This window comes from Mesoplodon densirostris, chromosome 9 (assembly GCF_025265405.1).
Source record: "Mesoplodon densirostris isolate mMesDen1 chromosome 9, mMesDen1 primary haplotype, whole genome shotgun sequence".
Taxonomy (NCBI): Eukaryota; Metazoa; Chordata; class Mammalia; order Artiodactyla; family Ziphiidae; genus Mesoplodon; species Mesoplodon densirostris.
In genome coordinates, this window is record NC_082669.1 from 76,337,173 (window position 1) to 76,360,863 (window position 23,691).

General features: G+C 36.6%; 1 protein-coding gene across 2 annotated transcripts in view; it reads right to left on the reverse strand.

Annotated features, from left to right (window-relative positions):
* DOCK4 (dedicator of cytokinesis 4) overlaps positions 1-23,691 on the reverse strand; it is a 498,051-nt gene that overhangs the window by 49,681 nt on the left and 424,679 nt on the right. For both annotated transcript variants that reach the window (XM_060108913.1, XM_060108912.1), the window contains exons 28-34: positions 21,298-21,373; positions 19,289-19,389; positions 18,483-18,541; positions 9,257-9,405; positions 7,499-7,584; positions 2,376-2,471; positions 1,440-1,500 (exon numbers count right to left, since the gene is read on the reverse strand). In XM_060108913.1, the coding sequence (XP_059964896.1) occupies positions 1,440-1,500; positions 2,376-2,471; positions 7,499-7,584; positions 9,257-9,405; positions 18,483-18,541; positions 19,289-19,389; positions 21,298-21,373 (628 nt within the window). The remainder of the gene's footprint in view (positions 1-1,439; positions 1,501-2,375; positions 2,472-7,498; positions 7,585-9,256; positions 9,406-18,482; positions 18,542-19,288; positions 19,390-21,297; positions 21,374-23,691) is intronic.

Genomic DNA, 23,691 nt, shown 5'->3' on the forward strand with positions numbered 1-23,691 from the left:
GATGCTCAGGTCTTACTATTTTTAGCAACTGATATTGGAGGTGGAGGTGTAACAATTAAATGCAAAAATGAAGAGGAAGTGGTAGGTGTGGTAAAAAAGGATAAAGTCATATACTCAGAGATGTAGTACAGTGAGAAAACAAATTAGAGAAACAGATTAAAAAGACAGTCATAAGAAAGCAAAAAATCCTGAGCTCTGAAGAGGGGCTGTGAGGGGAATAAACAAAACAAAACAAAAAGACCTGGGGCTTCCCTGGAGGCGCAGTGGTTGAGAGTCCACCTGCAGATGCAGGGGACACGGGTTTGTGCCCCAGTCCGGGAAGATCCCACATGCCGCGGAGCGGCTGGGCCCGTGAGCCATGGCCGCTGAGCCTGCGCATCCAGAGCCTGTGCTCCGCAACAGGAGAGGCCACAACAGTGAGAGTACCGCAAAAAAAAAAAAAAAAAAAAAAAAAAAAAACCCTGAAATCGATGAGCTAAGACAGGACAGAATCAGAATGGGGGACAAAACAAATTTTCAGGTGCAGACAAATAGAGAAAAAAAGGCATGTCAGAGACTCATATGGATCAGAGTAAGAATTAGAATTCTGTCTGTGCAAGGACTTAGAATAGATGGTGAGGTTTCATCTATTCTGCAAAACAAGAAAAACAAACCATGATATTCACTAATTTAGAACCAAAGCAGTCACAACACATTCCTGTATTTTAAATCTGATTAAGGTAAATTATCAAGAGCATCAATTTATACTATATTAAAATTTGAAAAAGGAATGTGAATGTATAATCCTTCTTTTGCTCTGTAGTGAGAATACCATTCTATTTGATAATTAGTTATGAGACATTTCAGTACAAATTTTGTGTTCCTAGAACTGTTCTGGTGTAGCCTATTATCCTTACCCAATATTTATTTTTATTCTCAAAAACGTCTTGTTTGGGTGAGAAATTATGTGGTCATCCTAGTTATAATCCACAACTTAACAACAGCGGTATTATGGATTTAATTTGCAAAGAAGCTAGAGAGTGAAAATTCATGTGCTAAATAGGAAACTGTCATTTGTTCAGAAAAGAACATTAATATTTATTAAAACCTAGAATACATATAAGAAGGGCAGAAAGAAACTGTCTACACAAAAGTGCAAAGACTTTTCTCCAGGGAGAGCATGCTTTTCCCTAGGAGAGCAACAAAAGACTCCAGGGCAGAGGAGCGATGCAACAGGAGAAGCCTGGCATCACTCTGGGATCTTACAGTGGGAACATTCTGCAGTGTTCGAAGCTTGGAATTTTCTGGCATTTAATTCAACCTGAAGCAAAAACATTTCTAAGCTCTTCTAAGAAACACCCAGATAAAGACACATGGTGGCTGAAAAACAAACAAAACAGTATTTCTGTGAAAAAGCAAACGTTAGGATATAAGGAGGAAAACGGAAATTGTTTACGAACCAGGAGGCTCACGGTGCAGCCAATCTTTTTGCCATCTACCTCGCCCATTTTCATGCAGTCCCTAAAAACAGAAAGCAGGAGTCAGAACTCAGAACTTCCTTCCTAGGGGTGAACACAGTTTGTTCTTTTAGGAAGAAAAAAAAAAAAAGGAACTGTCAGAGACTAGAGGCAATTTGCAAGTTGCTGTTCAGATGAAGGCTCAGCAGAATAGAGGCAGTGCCCCAGGAAGCGTGAGCTTGGGAGAGGCTGGGGAGGGGGCCGGTCAGACCCTCCTGAGCACCGGTGTCGCTGAGAATTTCACTACCAGGTGGACTGTGCTCCCTCTCAACAGGCAGGGGCTCCAGGAAGAGGAGGAGTGCCGGTGTGTTATTACACACCTCTTACTTGGGGTGAGAAGGATCTGCTGAGCCTGGCCATCAGCAGTGAGAATGAAGCGTTTATTCTTAAAACACCATGCATTTAAGTGGGATGAACTGCTTCAACAGTTTAGATCATTTCAGAATCAAAAAATGACTCTGAAAGGTAACGGTGTGAGTTTCATCCCCCCTCTCCTTTTATAAGAAAGCAGCATGGTTGTACAATTGTCCGTTTCACTGTCATCACCCTAAGATGAATGGATCTACTGGTTCTAATGGGTGAGTCTAAACACCAAGAAAAAAAAAAGATTTCTTTAATAACTCAATTCACTGAGACTTTAAAAGAACTGTCAAAACCCACACAACAAAACATAAAAAAGGAAAAACAAAGAAAAAACTCAGAACCAGCTAGTTAGAGGTCTGTTATTTTACTGCTCAAGGTTCCAAGGTCTGATTATCAATGCTTTGAGTGATTAACCCAAGGGCATTGTCGACTGTATTCTAACTCTCGGACTTTCTAAGTGGAGCGCAGCATATCTGGAAAACCGGGAGGGCGGGGGGGGGGGTGAGCTTGGCTTACCTGTAATCTAACAACCTCTCCATTAGACGAGTTACAGTGGCGATTAATGAAACACCACTCTCCCTCCATGTTTCCCGCTCAATTTTCTTTAGTAGACTGGAAAAGAAAGAACCCAGGGCATTTTCAACATTTATTTTTATCAGTCACCATGACAACCATTTTACTTTCATCAATACCTTAAATGCCTTAGCAACCACTGCAACATCTCACAAGTAGCACAATTTGCAAACAATGTCTTACCTAGGATAGGGACCAAATAGTGGAATTCTAATCCAGGAAGCATTGACAAAGCAAATTGATTTTCATTATCCAAGTCATCAAATACGAACACACGCATATAAATCATATTTTCAAAATATGCAAGCACCTCACAGCTCAAAGACATTGTTTCCTAGCTTCTCTCTTCCACTAACAGAGGCTTGTGCCTCACCACACCAAACCACACTGCGAAAAGCGAAAACAGGAGTGCCTCTAAGTTTACTTTTAAGTAAGATCTTGCTTTATTCACATAAAAATGTTCTCCTACCTCTCAGTGGAATGCATCTTCATCCAAGCACTTTTACTGCAATGCAACTGCTACAGGAAAATCCTTGTACAGACGGTATGACGTTTTGCATTTTTTCCTTTCACTTAACATTTGCCCACTCAATACATATTGTACTATCTGTGCACTCACTCAACAGTTCCATTCATTTTGTCATTAATCACAGAGGATTTTCTGTGTGGTTGTTACAGCAGATTGATGACAAGTACCGAACCACATCTCTCCTCCTACATTTTCCCTTATCTTAAGCACCTTGGAGCAGAGGCACTGCTATGTGAACACAAAACAATAACAATCATAATAATTAGGCTCTGTTTTACTTTGACTCCCACCTCTCGGCAAATTAACCATATACTTGGCACAAACCTTTACGACTGAACTTTCCCCAAAAGAAAAAAGTAAGAACACAGGCATGACAATATGAGGATACTTTGCCCTCCTAAATTTAATCATCATTATTTCTAAAATGTTGTTCCCCTTTCATCTTGGTTTCAGGAATAACATAGAGAGAAACCATTTCGTACAAGTACCATCTCAGCCTATGCTATACTGTGCTTCGTAGAAAAAAAGCTATGTTGTCAAAGCTGTTTTTTTGCTCCGTGGCTACGTTCTCTCTCAATCTTCCTTCCCACTCCCCACTGCTTCTTCTTGCTCTTACCGTTCCAGTGCCCAGCCCTCTGTCTTATCTCCTCATCTGGTGCCTATGCATCCCTGATCATTTGTTTTTCTGGTTTATTCTGAACTGTTTCCTAGACTAAGGAGGGGGAAGAGGGGAAGAAATAGCACATGAAGGGATGGAACTTGCCCTGACTAATCCCCCAGGGAAAGGGCCCCTAGTTTGTTCTAACTGTGTTTTCTTTTAAAAAGCCTCTGGGAAGCACCTGTTTCAAGCTTAAACGCCAAACTGGTATTGAACCAAGTACTCAAATGAAAATCTGCCTGCCAAAGCAATGCAGGATGATGGAGAAATCTTCCCAAGTGACAGCCCACACCTCATATACTTTAGAGGCTGAAAAACAAAGAACTCAAGTTAGGTAATAATTCTAAAAATATATAGAGGCTTCTTTTATAGGCATGAGTTTCATTAATTTGCACAGCCTCTGGCTGCAGGAAGAAATCTGAGCTACAGAATCCTCTTGTAAAAAGAGGCACAGCTCTGCAGAGCCTGTTTCCCTGACTAACTCAGGACCCAAATATCAGGACCAAGCCTAGAACCCAGTTCATCTGCTTTCTCGGCCAGGCTAGTTCTTTCTGTGGGGAAGCTTGCCCTTCCAGTTTACCTGATACACATTGATAAGGAGAAGCTATCAGACAAGAAGAGAAGAGTCTCTCTAGATAACTTGGGTGACACCGATCTATAATTTGGTATATTTCTATTTGGTCTATAATCATGCTGATGTGCCCATGGTGAGTACACAGGGAACTCATCTAATCACAGTGAAAGGTGATTTTTTCTTTTCTTTTTTTGAGGCACTAAAATGATAAATGGTTGCTACATGAACTAATGCACTAGACTTTACATACATGTCAAAAGAGCATTAACTATGCATCATTCTTTTCTAATGTTTTTAAACCATTTTAAAAAACTGAAGTGTAGTTGATTTACAACGTTGTGTTAGCTCAGGTGTACAGCAAAGTGATTCAGTTATATAAATACATATATATGTATATATCTTCATTCTCAGATTATTTTTCATTATAGGTTATTACAAGACATTGAATATAGTTCCCTGTGCTATATAGTAGGTCCTTGTTTCTATTTCATATACAGAAGTGTGTCTATGTTAATCCCAAACTCCTAATTTATCTCCCCCCCTACTCCAAGGTGATTTCTTATTGCTAATTGACAGGCAGTGGGACTCCTTAACACTGAAGAGCAGGATAAGTCACAGTCCTGCAGGATGATACACTGCCCAACAGGCTTTTACTCTGTGAAGGAATATGAAGGGTGTAGAATTTGACCCTCAGTCTACCTCTCTCTGTATCCTAACAGGATTGTGTGGAGGCCAACACTTATATGAAACACCTGTGTCTGCACTCTCTTAATCCGAAGAGAAGAGTTAAATACCTAAGTATGTGCTACATAGCTAATCCTCTGTCTGCAAACTATAATTAAATGTGTGATCACTAAACAAAGATCTATGAAATGATCTGGAGTCTTACTGAATTATTTAGAGCAACACACGATAGAGCACAGTAAAGGACTGAGGTGGAGGTTACCTCTTCCGGAAAGCCCCTTTAGAACCCCCGAGGCTACCGGTACCCCACTGTGTGCTCCTACAGCACAGTCACTGCTGCATCTTCAGCCTTAGAAGAGCACCTAGCACAGGGAGATGCTCAATAAATGAAGCTGAATGAGTGAATGAAGTGGATCCAGGGAAGCAGAATTTCATTCTGATACCTTATTCTGAATATCACATGGACGGCAACGATCCACCGTTTCAGCAGTATCGAAAACAATCAATCCTGACCCCTATTTATTTCGAAAAGATGTAGTGAGGGTAAATGCAGATAACGTGAGGGTCAGCGAAAGATGAGTTCTTAGGAAGAAAGTTACTATATAAATTTACAGTCTCATTCTAAGGAGGCTATTTTGGCAAGTACACACTACATTTTCAGGAAGCAGTGAGCTCCTTTCAGCTTCTGAACAAATTTTAACAAGTTTTAGACATGAAATACAGAGAACAAATGAGAATCTGTACCATAGTGGCATGTGTTCCTAATTCATAATGCGTGCAGTGACTCACTGTGATTATACTAATTCATTGTGATTTCTATTGACAAAAAAGCATTTTATTGTTTCCTGAAATATAGTTGGATTTTCACTTTCTTTTCTGAGCCCAGGTAGTAATGAAAGAAAAATATTTATAGTAATATTTCTAGTAATATGTTAAAAATCAACAAAAGAATAAAAATCTCCATTGAATGAATCAGGCACCTTAAAATAGTCCTAATTATAGAGGCTTAATATTCTAATTATTGGTTTGATTTTAATGTCAAGGTACATCTGCTATTTCAAAGCCATATTTACACACAAGCAATCCAAACTGCATGCTATCAGGCCTTTATTAAAGTCAATAAGAGGCACTATGGAGCTATGTGAGTGTTTATTAATCTTGTGAATTTATCATAAATAATTAATCACAAATCTCAAGAGATTCATTTCACTGAGTGCTTTCTCATTTTAGTTCTTTGTTCAAACCAAGGACTAGTAACTGAACTGAGAATGGTTTTCAAAAGCAATTTATTATATTGGATGAGGTTTTAGTCAGAATTCTTGCTAAACTCCAGCTGTCATGAAAGACAGATGTTTTGTACACTAGAATGAACGAGGGCTTGGTGAATAGTTATTAAAAGTTCCAGTTTAATTACAGTATCAGAGGAAAATGGCGTTGTTCAGGACTCAGTACAAAGAATGTATTTTATCATCCACCACTACCACAAGAAATCTGTGTACCCCTTCTTGGCTTTTCCTTTCAATATAATTTTCTTAAAAGCTTCAAGAATGATTTTGAATCAGGCAAGTTGAAATCTATTAGTCACTAGTAATACTTTTCAAACGTATATATTAATGTATCCATTGCCCTAAATTTATGATCATAAAATGAATTGCAGAATTTTGTATTTGGCTATCAGTACTAAAGCATTAATATTTAGTTTTAGGTGATACTTGGGTGTAAATATAAGTAAAAGCGTATTTTGTGATAGAAAAATGTATTGCTAAATTGTTTTTGCACTTATGAAAGGACTGCAAACATTTCCCAAGCACAATGAACTGGTTCTTCCTTCAAAAAGAAACACTTCGTAAGTATAAAAGGTTTGAAAATGACTAAGATCCATAGAAAGCTGTAGAGGAAACAAGTGCTAGAATTAAAATCCTAAAGCACTAGAACCTTCTTGTATCCTCTCTGGCCATTTCACACAGTGGATGAATACTTGGTACCAGCACTTCATCTTATGATAGTGATCACATTCTTTCCTTAGTAAGACAACCTCAGAGTCTCCTTACAATATTATTTCTCTATTCTCCATTCAAATCCTAACCACAGAATTTACTAAAAATGACTTGCTTCTGTGATATTCTAATAAGAAACATTTAGGAAGAAATTAATAATGCTGAATGAGCAATAACTATCGATGAATTAAATCAATTGTTGAAGAACAGATGCAAACTAGGTTAATTTTCCCAACAGCAAATCAACCAAGGATATCTCGCTTCGGAAAGCACTGTGCACAAATACAACAATCACATCACTACTGTGTCTTTTCCTCTCCCACTCTTGACCCTATTTAAAATCATTATCTTGCAGCCCCAGTTTAAAAATTATTAGGCATGAAGAGAGTGGAATTTGTTATATAACACTTGCAACCTACCCTAATCAGAGATTAATACAAGGAGATATGTCTAATCATCAACATAACAAGATCCATTCGCCAGTTAAGCAATTATCCTTTATTTCACACTCCACAAAGACAAAGCACTCCTGTGAGACCCAAGCTGTTTTTGTAGCTCTCAGCTGCTTAGCACTGACACCAAATCCCCGGAACAGAATCCACTTGAGATAAACATGCTACTCACATACTGTTGAAGAGCTCACGGTATGTTTCATCACCTTTGCCTTCTGACATCAGGCTGTCCAGTTTGTCAATGAGCTTGGCTTCCACCTGAAACAGACCCAAATGTTACTCTCTTTCCTCCCTTTCACAAGTAGGATTTTCTAGGCATATTGAAACATATTTATTTCTGCACAGGAAAAAGCCATAGTAAATTTTGTGAAAGCGACATTATCAGCTGTGGTTAACAGGAGACACCCCCTTGGAATTCTAGGGGGCCAATTTAGATGCAGGCACATACTTCAAACTCCCGGTAGGGTAGCATGTGCTGTCGCCAAAGACTTCTATTTGTTGATTCAAACACAAATGCCTGCAGCCCAGCTTAAATGTTTGAATTCTTTATTTAGGAGCTGTAAAAACTGGCAAGTCTCATTTTTTTTTAATCATGATATATATAAGAACATCAGCAAACTACCATATCCACAAACATTCATTTAAATCTTTGATGTGTTTTGTATCTATTTTCTTTCTCAAAACAGCTCGAGGTTGCACTAAATCTTTGCTAAAGTTGAGAATTTGTCCTAACCATGTACAGATGGTAGATCCATAGACATATTCTAAGTCAGCAATAGGCAGCATGAGAGAGAAAGGACATATTTCCTGACAACTGTAGTCAAAACATTTATATTTTCAAGAACATAAATCCTTTAGGACATCAGTATCAGGAAGGCAGAAATAAATATCCCTCATCTGTTGGAGGCAACAGAGGAGACAGAAAATGAAGAATCTCTGCCTGGCCAGAGAGAGTTAAACAACTAGGGGTAGGGAGGGATATTTGACTTTGTCAAGGGACTAAACACAATTATTCTCTTTGAATCAAATTTCAATAAGGGGATAAAGAGAAAAGGGAAGAAAAGTGGGTCTTCCCCAATACAATTTTTAAATAGCCTTTCATTCATGTATTAGCTTTCTTGAAAATAAATGGAGAGATTGATACAGATGAAATGCCATGCTTTTGGCAACAGAAGGGTCCTATGTATGCATTCAGCTTGCTTGTACAGTTGACAGTCATTTCTAAGACTTGAGAAGGGAAGAAAGATCCTTCACACAGGAGAGTGCACATAGGTGAGTGAAATGATTATGTGAAGAGATAGTAGGTCTGCTCTCTCCAGTAGGAGTGACTTGGCATGGCAAAAGCAGTTGATTTCTGCTATGAGAACTGGTTTTGGAATAAGAACGTCTGTCTTTCCAAAACTGGAGCAGAACTATTAGATCCTATGTCAAAGAGAAATGTTAGGCTCATCTCCTCAGAATTTCCTTTACAACAATTTCTACTGCTTTTCCCTTTAAATGAATTCTCAATGCTTCAAGCAAAGAGCAATAAAACATACTGTGCATCAAATGTTCAAAGCTAAGCCATTCACCAAACACAATGTGCAGACAACTGAGAGGTCAATGATTTTAAGAATCATTAACCTTCTGATTCCTCTGTGTTGTGTCCAGCTGGGAGCAAATAAAGTCTCTGCCAGTTCTTAAACACAGACCTAGGAAATCACAGGATTTTTTAGCTGAAAGGGAATGAAATGTTTTTTTAGGGCTTCTCGGAGACCCAGTGAAACACACTACCAGAGAGGTGTCCGAGGCTACGCAGCTTGGGAGTAGGCAGCCCAGGCTGAAATCTGGTTCGGTGCTCATTCCGCAACTCAGAGTTGAATGCAGTGGCTCAGAGATGCTCAAAGAAAACCGAACTTTTCCAGCTGCTCCGAGGAGCACATCCGCCTACCTGTTTAAAATTGCCACTTCGCCTCTGCTCCCAGTCCATCATATCGTGAAAAATAGGAATCATGACATTCCGGAGATCTGGCTGGGGTATCAAGGTCACTTCCAGGAAGGGGCCAATCAGGGCAGGGATGAAATGAAGCTTGTGTTCTCCTAAGTTGAAGACAGTATTTATGTTTCAGTATATTTAGTTTGAATAAGATTCCAGAAAATTAGTATTATACAGTTTGTTTAAAACTGTCGTCACAAGAATATTCAATTACAGTTGTCTCCTCAAGCAAGAAAATATTCCCCTAAACAGATATATAAACAGTAAATTTCCATATGTTAATATTTCTTCATTATTTGTAATTAAAGAACTAGGGATTTGCCCTTTTCACAGTTTAAAAAAAGCCATAAGATACAATTAAACATTACATAAATAATTGGGAATTGGTTATGTATACTATTGTACATTCACACATTAAAATTCTTATGCAATCATTAAAAATGAGGTTGAAGAAGAATAACACAGATGAAGTTTTTCAATATAATTAACTGAAAAAGCAAGGTACTATACAGTATGCACAGGTACATCTTTCATTTAAAATGAAAATATATATAATAGTCTAGAAGATTATATCCCTTAATACTAACCACACCAGTGGTTATCTCTGGGTGATGATATTACTGGTGATTTTTATATATGAAAAAAGGTGGTTCCTATCTGTATTATATAATTTTCTTGCTTTTTTATATAATAAACATACAGCCTAAATAAACATTTAAATGTTGGCGCAAACAAAAAATAGAACAATTTTCTGAAAAGACTACAATGTGATAATAGTGAGCTCAAAATGGTGTTTAGCAAGTGCTCAGAGGTATGGTATCGATAATTCAGAGGAAAGGAAGGTGGAGGGTGGGCTGGACGTAGATGATTTTGTCTAGCATATGAGTGTTGAGTTCAGTCCATTATCCTAGTCATCCATGTTAAATCTCAGAGTTTCTATTTTTATAAGAAAACTGCATGCTATGGGAAATGTACCATGTACATTTCATGTATGTACATTACATGTATAACGTTTCATATCATGGATGAAAGCATATGATACTGAAAGCACCCACTGAAAACCCAAAGAATGAGCTTGGAAGCTGAGCAGAAGAGAGCTGGCTTCATGAAAGAGCATCATTTCTTTCTTTCTTCTTCTTTTCTACCTTTGATCTTTTGTAGTTAAGTGCTGAATACATACACACAATCACGCTGTTCAGAGTTATTTGCCAATTTCGGAGTTATATATCGTCACATTAATTATCATTTTCTCTATTTTGTTTTTTGTCCTAGAAGGCATTAAGGTGGCCACAGACTTGGACATACATAAACCCAGGGTGCAAACATACAGTTTAAATTTATATTGACTTTAGAGGGGTGGTAAAAGGAAGGAGAATATAAAGGAAAGAATCTGGAAAGAGGAGAAAAATGATGGATGAGGGTCAGAGATGGGCAAACCCAAGTGGGTGTTTGTGAAGTCACTGTGTTTTGTGACTGGAAGTGTGCTGGGATATTTCAGACGTCTTCAGAATGTGGCCCACATCTCTTTTTCTCAATATGGGATGACAACAGGACACAATTGGCAGGCCCCTCTCTATCTGAAAGTCCCTTTACATGCAGTCACATGGTCCTTTCCTCTTTTTCTGATGTTGCATCAAAAGTAACTTCATTGTTTCTTATCATCTCTAAGTCACTTATACACATCCATTACGTGTGAGGAAGAAGCTGGCTTGTAATTCTTCTTACCTTTTTTTTGACCCAGGTAATACTTTATCTTTCCCAAGGGACTACCTAGTTTTCCTCATCAGAGCAAGAACACTTCCTTCTTATTCATCAAAAGATATAAAAAATAAATAAAATAAAATAAACAGATTTAGGAAAAAAAGAAACTTCCTTAAGCCTACCCTTGTGTATTTTCCTCCAAAAGAATCAATACTTTCAAGACCAACAAACTCACTGTGGCAGAATATACAGAAACATCAATTCATAGGTCTTCTCCCTGTATCTCCCCCATCCTCCCAACATACACATTTCAAGAAGGTAACTAGCAGCCAGCATTTGCAATTCCTTTCCATAATTATTTTTGTCAAGGCAGAAAGCAGAAGCAGCCTGAACTCAATTACTCTTAGTGTCAATTGGAAAAGCCTAAACCCACTCACTGCTTATTCAAAATGTCCTGGCAAGTGAGGGGAAGAAAGAGAAAAAGGGAAGGAGATTCCTGCAGAGATGAAGGCTAGCAAGTCCTGAGATTAACGAGCCTTACATCTGTTTTGTGACCCTGCCCCAGGAGATGGCTGCAGGGCTTGAAAGTCTAGCCACAGATGCTGTTCTCCCACAGAACCACAGACTGAAGGGACTCTGTACTCAGGACTAGGGCCATCTTGGCATGTGACTAATAATGAGGAGGACCTCCCTGCTGCCTTGACACTGTGCAAGACACCAAGCTTTTGCATAGCTTTTGGGTGTGCGTGGGGAAAGGGGGATGAGAGAAGCAGGAAATATAAAATAAAATAAAAATTCCTGCCAGCCCGGATAGTCCTCCTACACCTGCGCAGGCTCAGCGGCCATGGCTCAAGGGCCCAGCCACTCTGCAGCATGTGGGATCTTCCCGGACCAGGGCACGAACCTGTGTCCCCTGCATCAGCAGGCAGACTCCCAACCACTGTGCCACCAGGGAAGCCCCGGATCTTTGTTTTTAATCTTTCCTGAGTCTGGCATCCTTTGACCTCTCTAACAAAGAACATCATTAGCATGCACTTATTTTATTTACCACTATTTCACTGAGTATTCTTGAATCTCTTTTTAAAAAGTGTTTTCCATTTATAGACATTTTACAATGTGATTTTCTTCTTTTAAAATTTTTTTACTATGAAAAATCTCAAATGTGCACAAAATTACAAAGATTAGTAAAATAAATCCCCACATAACCATCACCTAGCTTCAATAATTATCAACAATTTTTTGCTAATCTTGTTTCACCTACCAACCCAACTATTTTGTTCCCTGGGAAATTTTAAACCAAATCAGAGACATCATAACATTCTACTTATACAAACATCAGTAAGCATCTTTAACAGGTAGGTCATTTTATAAATATAGAATCACAGTACCTTTATCACTCCTTCAAAAAGGCAAACAGTAATTCCTCAAATTAATCTAAAACCAGCCTATATTAAAATTTTCCTGATTGTCTTAAAACATGTCATTTACAGTTGGTTTGTTTCAATCATAATGCAAACAAAATTCATAAGCTCTATTTTGTAGCCTGATTTTCTCGGACAGTAGAGAAGCCATACCCACATTTAAATCATTGCGCAGGAATGTATGAGGCTAGCCTTCTTTACTGAAAACAGTTTGGGGACAAAGAATCTGTGCAACCCGTACAAGCCTTCCACCACAGAAAATTTTACTCTTATCCAATCCGCAAAGCAAAATCTTGAGCTATGTATAGCAATGGTAAAATAAACTTCATTTAGATTATTTCTTTTTAAATCACAGATTTAGTATCCTTTTCCCATCTCTAATTGTCAGCCACATGGTCTTGTTTTGAAGTATTTAGGGCACCTGCTACTTGGGCTGTTGCATATTTATTCACACAGAGCAGCCTGTTAGGGAAGTATTGATTTTTCTACAGCAGTTACAAGACACTGTGTTTGCAAATGTGGAAGAGAAGCCCACTTTATATTTAGTAAGAATGTTAGTTCAACTAAAAATAGAAGGAAAAAACTTAACCTTGCAGCATGATGAATGGCAAAGGTGGGACACAGAAGTAAAGAATAACCTCTTCCTTTATAGACTATCCTTGCAAGTATAGGTACAAACATAAATTTGGGGGAGAAAATTCATGCCTTCCCCCCTCTCATTTTTTATTGAGGTAACAGTGGTTTGTAGCATTATATGAATTTTGGGGGTACAACATTATATTTTGACTTCTGTATATGCTACAGCATGCTCACCACCAGAAGTTTAGTTTGCATCCATCACCATACAGTTGACTCCCTTTACCCATTTCACCCTCCCCCACCTCTCTTCCCCTCTGGTAACCATTAATCCATTCTCTGTATCTATGTGTTTGTTTTTGTTTCATTTTGTTTGTTCATTTATTTACTTTTAATATTCTGCATTAATGAAATCATATGGTATTCATCATGGTCTGACTTATTTCACTTAGTGTAATACCCTCAAGGTTGTCACAAATGGCAAGATTTCACCTTTCTTATGACTGAGTAGTATTCCATTGTATGTACACACAGCATCTTTTTGATCTATTCATCTGTTGATGGACATTTAGGTTGTTTCCAAATCTTGGCTATTATAAATAATGCTGTAATGAACATAGGGGTGCATATATCTTCTCAAATTAGTGGGGTTTTTTTTTTGTATTCTTTGGATAAATACTCAGAAGTAGCATTGCTAGGTTATATGGTAGATCTAATCTTAATTTTTTGAGCAATCTCCATACTATTTTCCATAGTGGCTGCACCAATTGACATTCCCACCAACAGTACATGAGTGTTCCCTTTCCTTCACATCCTGTCCAGCACTGCTATTTCTTGTCTTTTTGATGACAGTCATTCTAATGGGCATAAGGTGATAGCTCACTGTGGTTTTGATAGGAATTTCCCGAATAATTAGTGATGCTGAACATCTTTTCATGTGCCTGTTGGCCATCTACATAACTCCCTTGAAAAAGATGTCTATTCAGATCCTCTGCCCATTTTTTAATTGTTTTCTGTTGTTGTTGTTGAGTTGTATGAGTTATTTACATATTCGGACATTAACCTGTTATTGGATGTATGACTTGCAAATATCTTCTCCCATTTGGTAGGTTGTCTTTTTGTTCTGTTGATTGTTTCTTTTGCTGTGCAAACACTTTTTAGTTTTATGTAGTCCCATTTGATTATTTTTGCTTTTGTTTCCCTTGCCTAAGTAGACATATCCAGGAAGATATTGCTAAGACTGATGTCAAAGAGTGTACTATGTTTTTTTCTCAGAATTCTATTGTTTCAGGTCTTACATTCAAGTCTTTAAACCATTTTTAGTTAATTTTTGTGTATGGTATAAGATGGTGGTCTAGTTTCATTCTTTTGCTGTCCAGTTTACCCAGCACCATTTATTAGAGACTGTAGTTTCTCCATTTATGTTTTTTGTTCTCTTATAGTAAATTAATTGTCCATATATGTGTGGGTTTATGTCTGGGTTCTCGGTCCTGTTCCATTGATCTGTGTTTCTGTTTTTATGCCAATACCTTGCTGTTTTGATTACTATAGCTTTCTAGTTTAATTTGAAATCAGGGAGTGCGCTACCTCCAGCTTTGTTCTTTTTCTTAGGATTATTTTGGCTATTCAGGGTCTTCTGTGGTTCCATACAAATTTTAGGATTGTTTGTTCTATTTCTGTGAAAAATGTCATTGGGATTTTGATAGAGATTGCATTGAATCTGTAGATTGCTTTAGGTAATATGGACATCTTAACAATGTTAATTCTTCCATGAGCATGGGATAATTTTCCATTTCTTTGTGCCACCTTCAGTTTCTTTCAACAATGCCTTACTGTTTTCAGTGTACACGTCTTTCACCTCTGGTTAAATTTATTCCTAGGTATTTTATCCTCCACTCCCCTCCCACTGCAACAGAGTATTTTTTAGTCCTTCAACTAATAAATTGAAAACACTGAGGAATAACACATCTAAGAAAAGGTGTTCACTTATCACTGTTTGTTTTACTCTTCAAAAATAAATCATTTTATCAAAACCACAATGAGATATCACCTCACAGCCATTAGGGAGGCTACTATTAAAAAAAAAAAACACAACAAGACGAGAACAAACAAAAAAAACAGGACATAAGTGATGGCAAGGATGTGGAGAAACTGGAACCCCTGTTAGTAGGAATGGAAAATGGTGCAGCTGTTATGGAAAACAGTATGGTGATTCCTCAAAACTTAAACAGAATTACCATATGAACCACTGCTCACAGGTAAATCTAGGAGCTATAATGATCAGATTTGAAAATCCTAAAGCTTTATGTTTTGTCTATACATTTCTGTATGCAAACTTGTATGTATAGTGCAATATTTATATTATGTATCGATGATATATGAACTCTTGATATACATGTTGTATCAAAAAAAAAAGCTTTATGTTTAAAAGTAGACTAGTCCCTAAATTATATATGCCCTTTTTTTCCTCGTCCTCAGCAGAATGTAAAAACTAACTTACTTCTAGCATATGGAAGAGTTTCCACACTTCTGAGGTAAACACCAATGACCAAAATCTGATTTTCATATATTGTCCAGTAAAATTTGTGTTTCTAAATTAGACCAACTGGAAAGTTTCAAGTAGTTGTGTATTTAGTGACTCTGGGCATTTCCTCTACTCAATTTATTTTCCAAAACTTAGTGCTTTTTGTATCTACTAAAAACTACTGAGGATTTTAAATTATGAAATCATAACAGTTTACTTGCTTTACGAAAACATGGTGAATATGTCTTTATCAAGCTTTTTACCGCTCCACACAAACTGGACAAAAATTTTAACATATCAGATTTAAAAACTAAGCTTTTAATAGGCATGGACCATTTTTTCTTATATCCCTCAAAATAACTTGCACATGGCCAGTGCTTTATGAATTATGTTAAATTGAATCTATCAGCCTGTTCCATTAAAAATGAAAATCTATAATTATCTGAATAAATTTTCCTTTAGCATTCAAAATACTCAATATGACATATTTATAGGTAAACCAAATTATAACTAATGTATTTTGATATTCTTAAGTAACAAGCTGACTTAAGCTCTACAAAGGTGTGAAAATACCCTGAATACTTAATTTTTATTATCATATTTATAAAAATATATGTTGGAAAAGAGGTTTTAACATTTCTAAATATTCTCCAATTCCAGTTGTTGTATAGTAGCAATGACCTTTAAAATTCACCTGATGTTTTGGAAGTCTCAGACAGCAACTCTAGGGAAATAATGCAGAAAGGAATGAAGTGAAAATGTACACTCACCCTATCCTTGAACTATGTCATGCTGGGAATCTGTACTTGAGTATAATAAGTCTTTTCTAACACAGTGCTAGAGCTAGCCTTTAGGGCTGGAAAAACAAAGAAAGGGGAGAGCGTTGTCTAAAGCAGTGCCTTTTAATATTTTAATCTTTAGCCAAGTGCATAAGAATCACCTGGAGAACTTGTAAAAACTCAGACTGCTCTGCCTTTCTCAGAGATTCTCAGAGATTCTATTCCAGTGGGTCTGGGGAGGAGTTAGAGAGTTTGCATTTCTTACAAGCTTCCAGGTGATGCTGTCTACTAAGTATCACTGTTCTAAGAGCACTGACCTCATAACGTGTTACGGGGACCAGTATGCTCCAGAGATTTTTCACATTCTCTAGATTTCTGAGGCAAACTAAGACATAACATAAAACCCAGAGGGGTAGAAATATTTTTGTTAAAGACAAAATAGAGAAGAGTTCATGAAGTATACAATGACATCTTTAGTGAGACAAAAGGTGCCAGCTTTATTCAGCAAGCCATGGGTCATGGGCCTAAGGGAACAGGTATGCGGCTTGAAGAGAGATTTATGCGGAAATAACCATACACGGCAATGCTGAGATTTATCTAGAAGAGGTTAACCTGTCATGTTTTCTAACATCCTGTTAACTTAAACGAATCTGTCCTGGTCTTATATAATTTTTGTTTGTTTGTTTGTTTTGTTTTTTTTGCAGTACGCGGGCCTCTCACTGTTGCGGCCTCTCCCGTTGTGGAGCACAGGCTTTGGACACACAGGCTCAGCGGCCATGGCTCACGGGCCCAGCCGCTCCGCGGCATGTGGGCTCTCCCCGGACCGGGGCATGAACCCGTGTCCTCTGCATCGGCAGGCAGACTCTCAACCACTGCACCACCAGGGAAGCCTGTCCTGGTCTTATCATTTGAGCTCCAACAAGAGCCTAAACCACAACAGCATTTCAATGTGGCATTCTCTGGAAAACACTTTGCTAAATTAATGCCAAATGCAATAGGGACATTCCAAGGGTCTTGATCTGTTTTTGAAAAACAAACACACAAGAATCAATGAAACGTGAAGACTGAGAGGAGTGTTCTTCAAATAAGACAAACTGATGTTATTTTTGAGCTGAATCTAAAGACACCTCATGGACTTCTTCCGGCTGGTTTTAGACAGTCGGAGGTTACTTTCAAGATGCTAACTCGCTTTTTTTCCCCTGAAATTATCAGCAAGCATTTAACACTGGGCTCAGTTATATATAACAAGGCTTCCTCAAATTGCCTTGTATATATTGTACATTTGAGGGATATCCTGGTCAAAAATCACTCTGTAACATGAATTGAAGTAAAATGATAATGGTTCTATTTTCACTTACAGAAAACAAATCCTGCCATCTCCAAGTTGTGCTTGGATGAGCCCAAGAGGAAAGATATAATACTTTCAGGTCATTATATATTCAATTCAAATAGGTCCATCACTTTAATAAATCACAAGGAGGAACTACAATGCAGTAACAGCAAATGAATACTATAAACTTGCATAGTTAACATACCAGATTAAATAAGTTATGACTTTCAATAAAGAAACCCTATGCCAATGAGATTTTAAAACAATTTATCTTCTAAATATTATTGTTTTCTATGCAACCAATCTGCTAGATAATATGCTCTATCTGCTGTGGCAGATTAACACAATTGGATCTAATTGTTTCTTAGCAACTGCACATGCTTTAAAATCCTTTGGCTATACTCTTCATGATATAGGTCATTGGTTTTTAAGTTTCTAAGAGTACAGATGCTCAAGTCAATGTTTCATACAGTTTAGTCTAAACTTATTGTCATTCAGAGCCTCAATTCAGAGTTCTAGAAATTTTGAGTTGCTACAATTCCAAACTCTAAAAGGTTAGCTCATTGCTAGAATAGCATGTATTATTGGAACAATGTTAGATTATAAAATTTGTCATTCAGTAATAATGAAACACACAAAAGAAAGGTGATTTTTTCAGACAGACACCAATTTACAGAATTAGTTGTAACCTTATTCAATGCCAAAGTGTCAATTACTCTCTATAGATTTCTCTATTGATTTAGACATTTGGTTTCAAATGCTGTCATTGGTAAATTGTCCTTCTTCATTTGTTCACTTAAAAGGACAGTGATAAGCTAAAAATCGAGGTGCTTCTTTTTTCATCACTCACCTAGGTTCTGCCACATGCTGAAAATTTCACAACCCATCGTTACCCGCATGTCACCATACCTGAAATAGAACAAAAATCAAACCTGTTAAAAAGACTCCAGAACAAAGAAGTTATCTGTGTCTCTTTAGGACATAATCTATCATTCTGAATTAAAAGGCAATATGTTTTTAATTGAAGATGTTTAATGCAGGTGACTTTTCATTGAGGTATAACTGATATAACATCATATTGGTTTTAGGTGTATAATGTAACAATTTAAATATCTGTATATATTGCAAAATGGTCACCACAGTAAGTCCAGTTAATATGCATCACCATAACTAGTTACAAGTTTTTTTTCTTTTGATGAAAACTGTCAAGATTCACTCTCCTAGCTACTTTCAAATATGCAATACAGTATTATTAGCTATAGTCACCATGCTGTATCCATGCTGTACCCACCATGCTGTACCCACCATCCCCATGACTTATTCATTTTATAACTGGAACTTTGTACACTGTACATGTCTTGATGCCTCTAATTCAGATCCTCATATAAATCCTTTAGTAAAACAGATTTGTCTCATAATGTTTTGCTTCTATGGTAATTTTGAATCCTGAAAGATTGAGGACAAAAATGTTTAAATAAGTTCAAAATAGTGAAATTTCCAGAAAGGACTGCTTGTTGTCCTCTTGGTCAATGCCTCTCCACTATGATTTCTAGTTATGGAGATCTGATTTATGAATCACTTGAACTAAAATACTCTTTAAAAGACACCACATTTTATTTGCCTCATATTCTTACCCGATTATACACTGGTACTTACTTTTCTAACACCTTTTTCTTTTTGGAAGGTGTAAACATCTCTAACTGCAGACACAACTGGTTTATAAAAATGACTGCAAGGTAAAAGTAGGAATCCCAGATCTAAAACGAGAATGAGATATTTAAATACTATGGGGTGAAGTGACATGATATCTTGGATTTGCTTCAAAAGTGGTAAATGAATGGGGGGTATAGCTGCAATAATATTGGCCATGAGTTGGTAATAGTTGAAGCTGGGTATGGGTACATGAGGGATTCATCATACTATACTCTTTACTTTTATATATGTGTGAAATGTTCTATAACAAAGAAGTAAACTAACTAAGTAAATACTATCTATTTTTGTATTGCTTCAATGTTGTATCCCAAGTTTCATGAGCTCTCTGGTACATGCTAAATGGCAGATGTTTTGTTTCTCTTATAACATGTCTGTGTGTCTCCAAGGAGGCTGAGGTATAAGTTGGATTACTTTATTCCTGTGTGATTTCATTTTTGGAACCCCTTTTCACGTAGAACTGAAAAAAAAGATACGTACACTCTTTTGGATATGCTAATTGCTTTAACTTCAGAGAGTATATAAAAATTCCCTACCAAGATAAATCTTCTAAGTTCTCTTATACCAAAAACAGCATCAGAAAGAGATCAGAATAAAATTCCCCAAAATAAACCTAACCAAAAACATGGAGGACATCATGGAAGGAAACTACTTTTCTACTGACACCATGTAAAATTAAAGATAAATAGGAGAAACATTATAAAGAGTTAATATCTTTTATACATAAAGAGCTCTCACAAATAAAAAAGAATATAACACTCCAAGCAAAATAATGAACAAAAATCAAGAACATATTCTTTACAAAATATGAATTTTAGTCAATAATTCAATACTAATAACCAGTTAATAGCTAATAACTAATGAATAATTAATAACATATCTAGTAAGAAATGTAAATTAAAGCAAAAAAAATTGTTCCCTTTATCAAATTGCCCCGCAAAATTGTCTCTTCTAGTGTTGGCATACATATAGGCAATCAAATATAATTGGTACAGTCTTTAACAATATTTTCACTTACAAATATTTATCCAAAGAAATAACTAGGAATATATGCCAACTTTTATTTTGTAAGAATACACATAAAAAGAGTAATTTATAAGAATAAAACAGTAGAAACAACTTGAATATTAAAAAGTAGCACTGTGATTATGAAATTTTGATACTTTGATTATTGTAAAGTATAAAGACATATTATGGAACCATTAAAATTTCACTGGTTTCTATTGTACTTTTTGTATTTCCTAGGTACCTGATAAGGACATTTTATTAAATGTTTAATATAAAAGAGGTTATTTTTAAAAGAATAAGAAACAAAGATGTAAAAAACATAAAACACCACTAAGAAGGGAAACCAGGATAGCCACTGCCCATTTTTATTTATCATTTCCCATTTTAAAAATGGTGTATCGAGAATTCTTAGAGACCCAGGCATATCACATTACATTGCAGACTTACATAGAGATCTATCTTAAAGAATATTACTAATCTTTCATTTTTTATTTCTTTTCACTAATTCATTCTAAAAAATGGGAAGAAGGAGAAGTAAAGGAACTAAAGGGTTTACTTTGTAAATACATTCTTCATATAAACTCTATTTTAAAAGATGTCTTAAAAACATTATGCTCTAAGTTCTTTTTGTCATGCATGCATAGGGATCAAAAAGAATAAGAATTAAAATTTACAGTAACAATAAAGAACTTTCTCTCCTCTTAAGCACTATGATTTCCACCAGGTTGATAAACATATTTATAGACCTAACTTGTTCAAAAATATAATGAAAAACTCTTCTAACATTATTCATAATTGAAACCAATATGGCCCAAGATTAATTTGAGGTAGACAGAATAACTTTATTTCTCTACTACTAAGAGAAAGAAAATACTTGAGGTAATTTCCTGAGGGACAATGTGAAACCTTTTAGCCCAAGTAGGATAGTCATCTAAATGGATACTCACCTTATAATCAAAGTTTTCATTTAAGAAGTTCTTACGAAGTGCATCTGACAGGTACAGAACTGTTGTAATAATAACGCTAGTGATAAAAGAGAATACATTTTAAGTTGGAAACATCACGTTAGTGAAAATCATTTATCAGGCAAGAATAAAGTAACTAAGACAGAAGAAAACCTTCAGTAAGCCTGTGGAACTATATTAGATAATTCATATTTGAAATAAAAAAGAGAACAGATGCCCAGGAAAAAAAAGAAGGAAAAGAAATCCATCACTGAAATGATATGCAGAAAAATCTATGAATTCATATGACTCAGAATTATATTAGTATCTTCATGTTTTGTAATTTATAAATTTCCAAAGCAAAAATGATTTAATAAACCTATAATATTCTATATTTTATTAACATGGAAGAAAGTCAGACTTTTAAAAAATACAGAAAAAGAGATGGAGCCCAAAGATGAAATGGATAGGATAAAACGACTGACCATATTGAGTATTTATTAGATATCCTCTCCTGTTCTCTCCCATTTAAGGTGTTAGGGGGCATGTAAGAGCTATGGAAGTCAGACTCCTTCTCTCATGGTGACAAGATTGCCACTAAAGAAACCATTGCACACTGTGAAATTATCTATAACCCAGTACTAAGCTATGTGAAACTGACAGTGAGTGTTACAGCAATCTAGAGAATGGGGCATCTCTGAGCTGGAGAAATTAGGGAAAGCCTGTCAGAGGGGGCATATATAGTCATATGTATTTTGTTAGGGAGATTAAAAAAGGAAGATTTGGTGAGTATTCTTGGTTAACTCTTGAGTTATCCCATTTGTTCAAATTCTGCTCCTTTTTACAGCTACAAGAGTATATATTCAAAATTGAAAGTATTTCCAATTGGTTCATTTAATGTTAGATATAGCATTATATTGAAACAAGATAGGTCACGCCCCAAACCACCCAAAACCAAGCACCAACGTATAAATGATTGATATTTAAAACCTCTTTGGCCTTTTTTAAGATGCATGCATAAGTAAGTGCTTGTGATGTGAGGAGACCCCAGCTCTCATTACGGGATTTGTAACTGAAGGATATATCTGTCTGACCCTGTAGGTAAAAAACATGAAACAAAACAAAACACCCCCACCAACCTCACACCTTGGTTGTCCTACTGGTAAAATATAGATTAGAAGAGTATTTACTAATTACAAGAATATTTATAGTCTTTGAAGAACTTAAATGTTCATTATTGTAATCTGCTGGAAAACTCACTATTATAGTCTCCTTGTGGGGCAGGAGAGGATTAACGAGGCTAAGGAGTTGGATGGTTGAATGTGGAAGCTCAAGGGAAGAAGAGGAAAGAGAAGAAAATCACCATTTTCATGGGCACTTGCTCTACCATGAGCAAGCACTGTGTTACATACATGTGCCTTTTATATGTCATTTACATCTTTCAGTGAATCATCCTATGAAAATTAAGTATAAGTAAAGCCTATGAGACTGAGAAGTCCTGTGGTTTCTTCTCCCCCCTCAAATGGCAGATATCAACAGTGAATTTCCTATCAAAGAGACAAATCACCTGCAGGTAACAGGTGTGTAAAGTGGCAATTGTCCAGACACTGGTGAAATCAATAATGGTAACTGATTAAGTTTCCCAAATAGTTAATTCAAATCTTACTATATGAAACTAAAGCTTACTTGTCAGAAAATGAAATGCTATCAGGCAAGGAAGAGACTCTTTGCCCAGCATCTAGTAGATTGTGGGGCTTCTAAGCTTATGTATTTATTTTTTTTAATTAAAAAAATTTATTTTATATTGGAGCCTAGTTGATAGAAAATGCTGTGTTAGCTTCTAAGTTTAAAAAAGAGAAGTTTGCATCCTTAACAAATGTTCTGCTTTGACATCCAATGGAGAAACACACACAGTCCCACTACACCTGAGTTTTACATCAAAAACCACCTTCTGGCCCACAACTCTAGCTTGGATTGTTGTTCGGAAACAATAACCTCTAGTGTTAGTGAAACATGACATACCTGGGATTTGGGTTATTGGGCCCAATGCTCCGGAAAGGAGCCACCAAATTCAATCTTCCAAGTGAGGGAGATTATTCCATGGCAAAGATTACTCACTTGTTATTTATATGCTGGGTCCCAAACACACATACAAAATCCACGGCTTCTTGAACTGTGCTTGCTGGTAAACAATATGGAGCCTCTCTGGCTTTATGAAGGACCCGTGAGTCTCAAGCTGGCCACTCACTGGAATCACTTGGGAGCTTTAAAAACACAGATGTCAGGATCACACCCACAGAGATTTAGTAACTGGGCTGGGGTGCAACCTGGACATCAGGATTGGTAAAGCTCCCCGAAGAGTCTATGTACACCCAAAACTGAGAAACACTGCTCTAG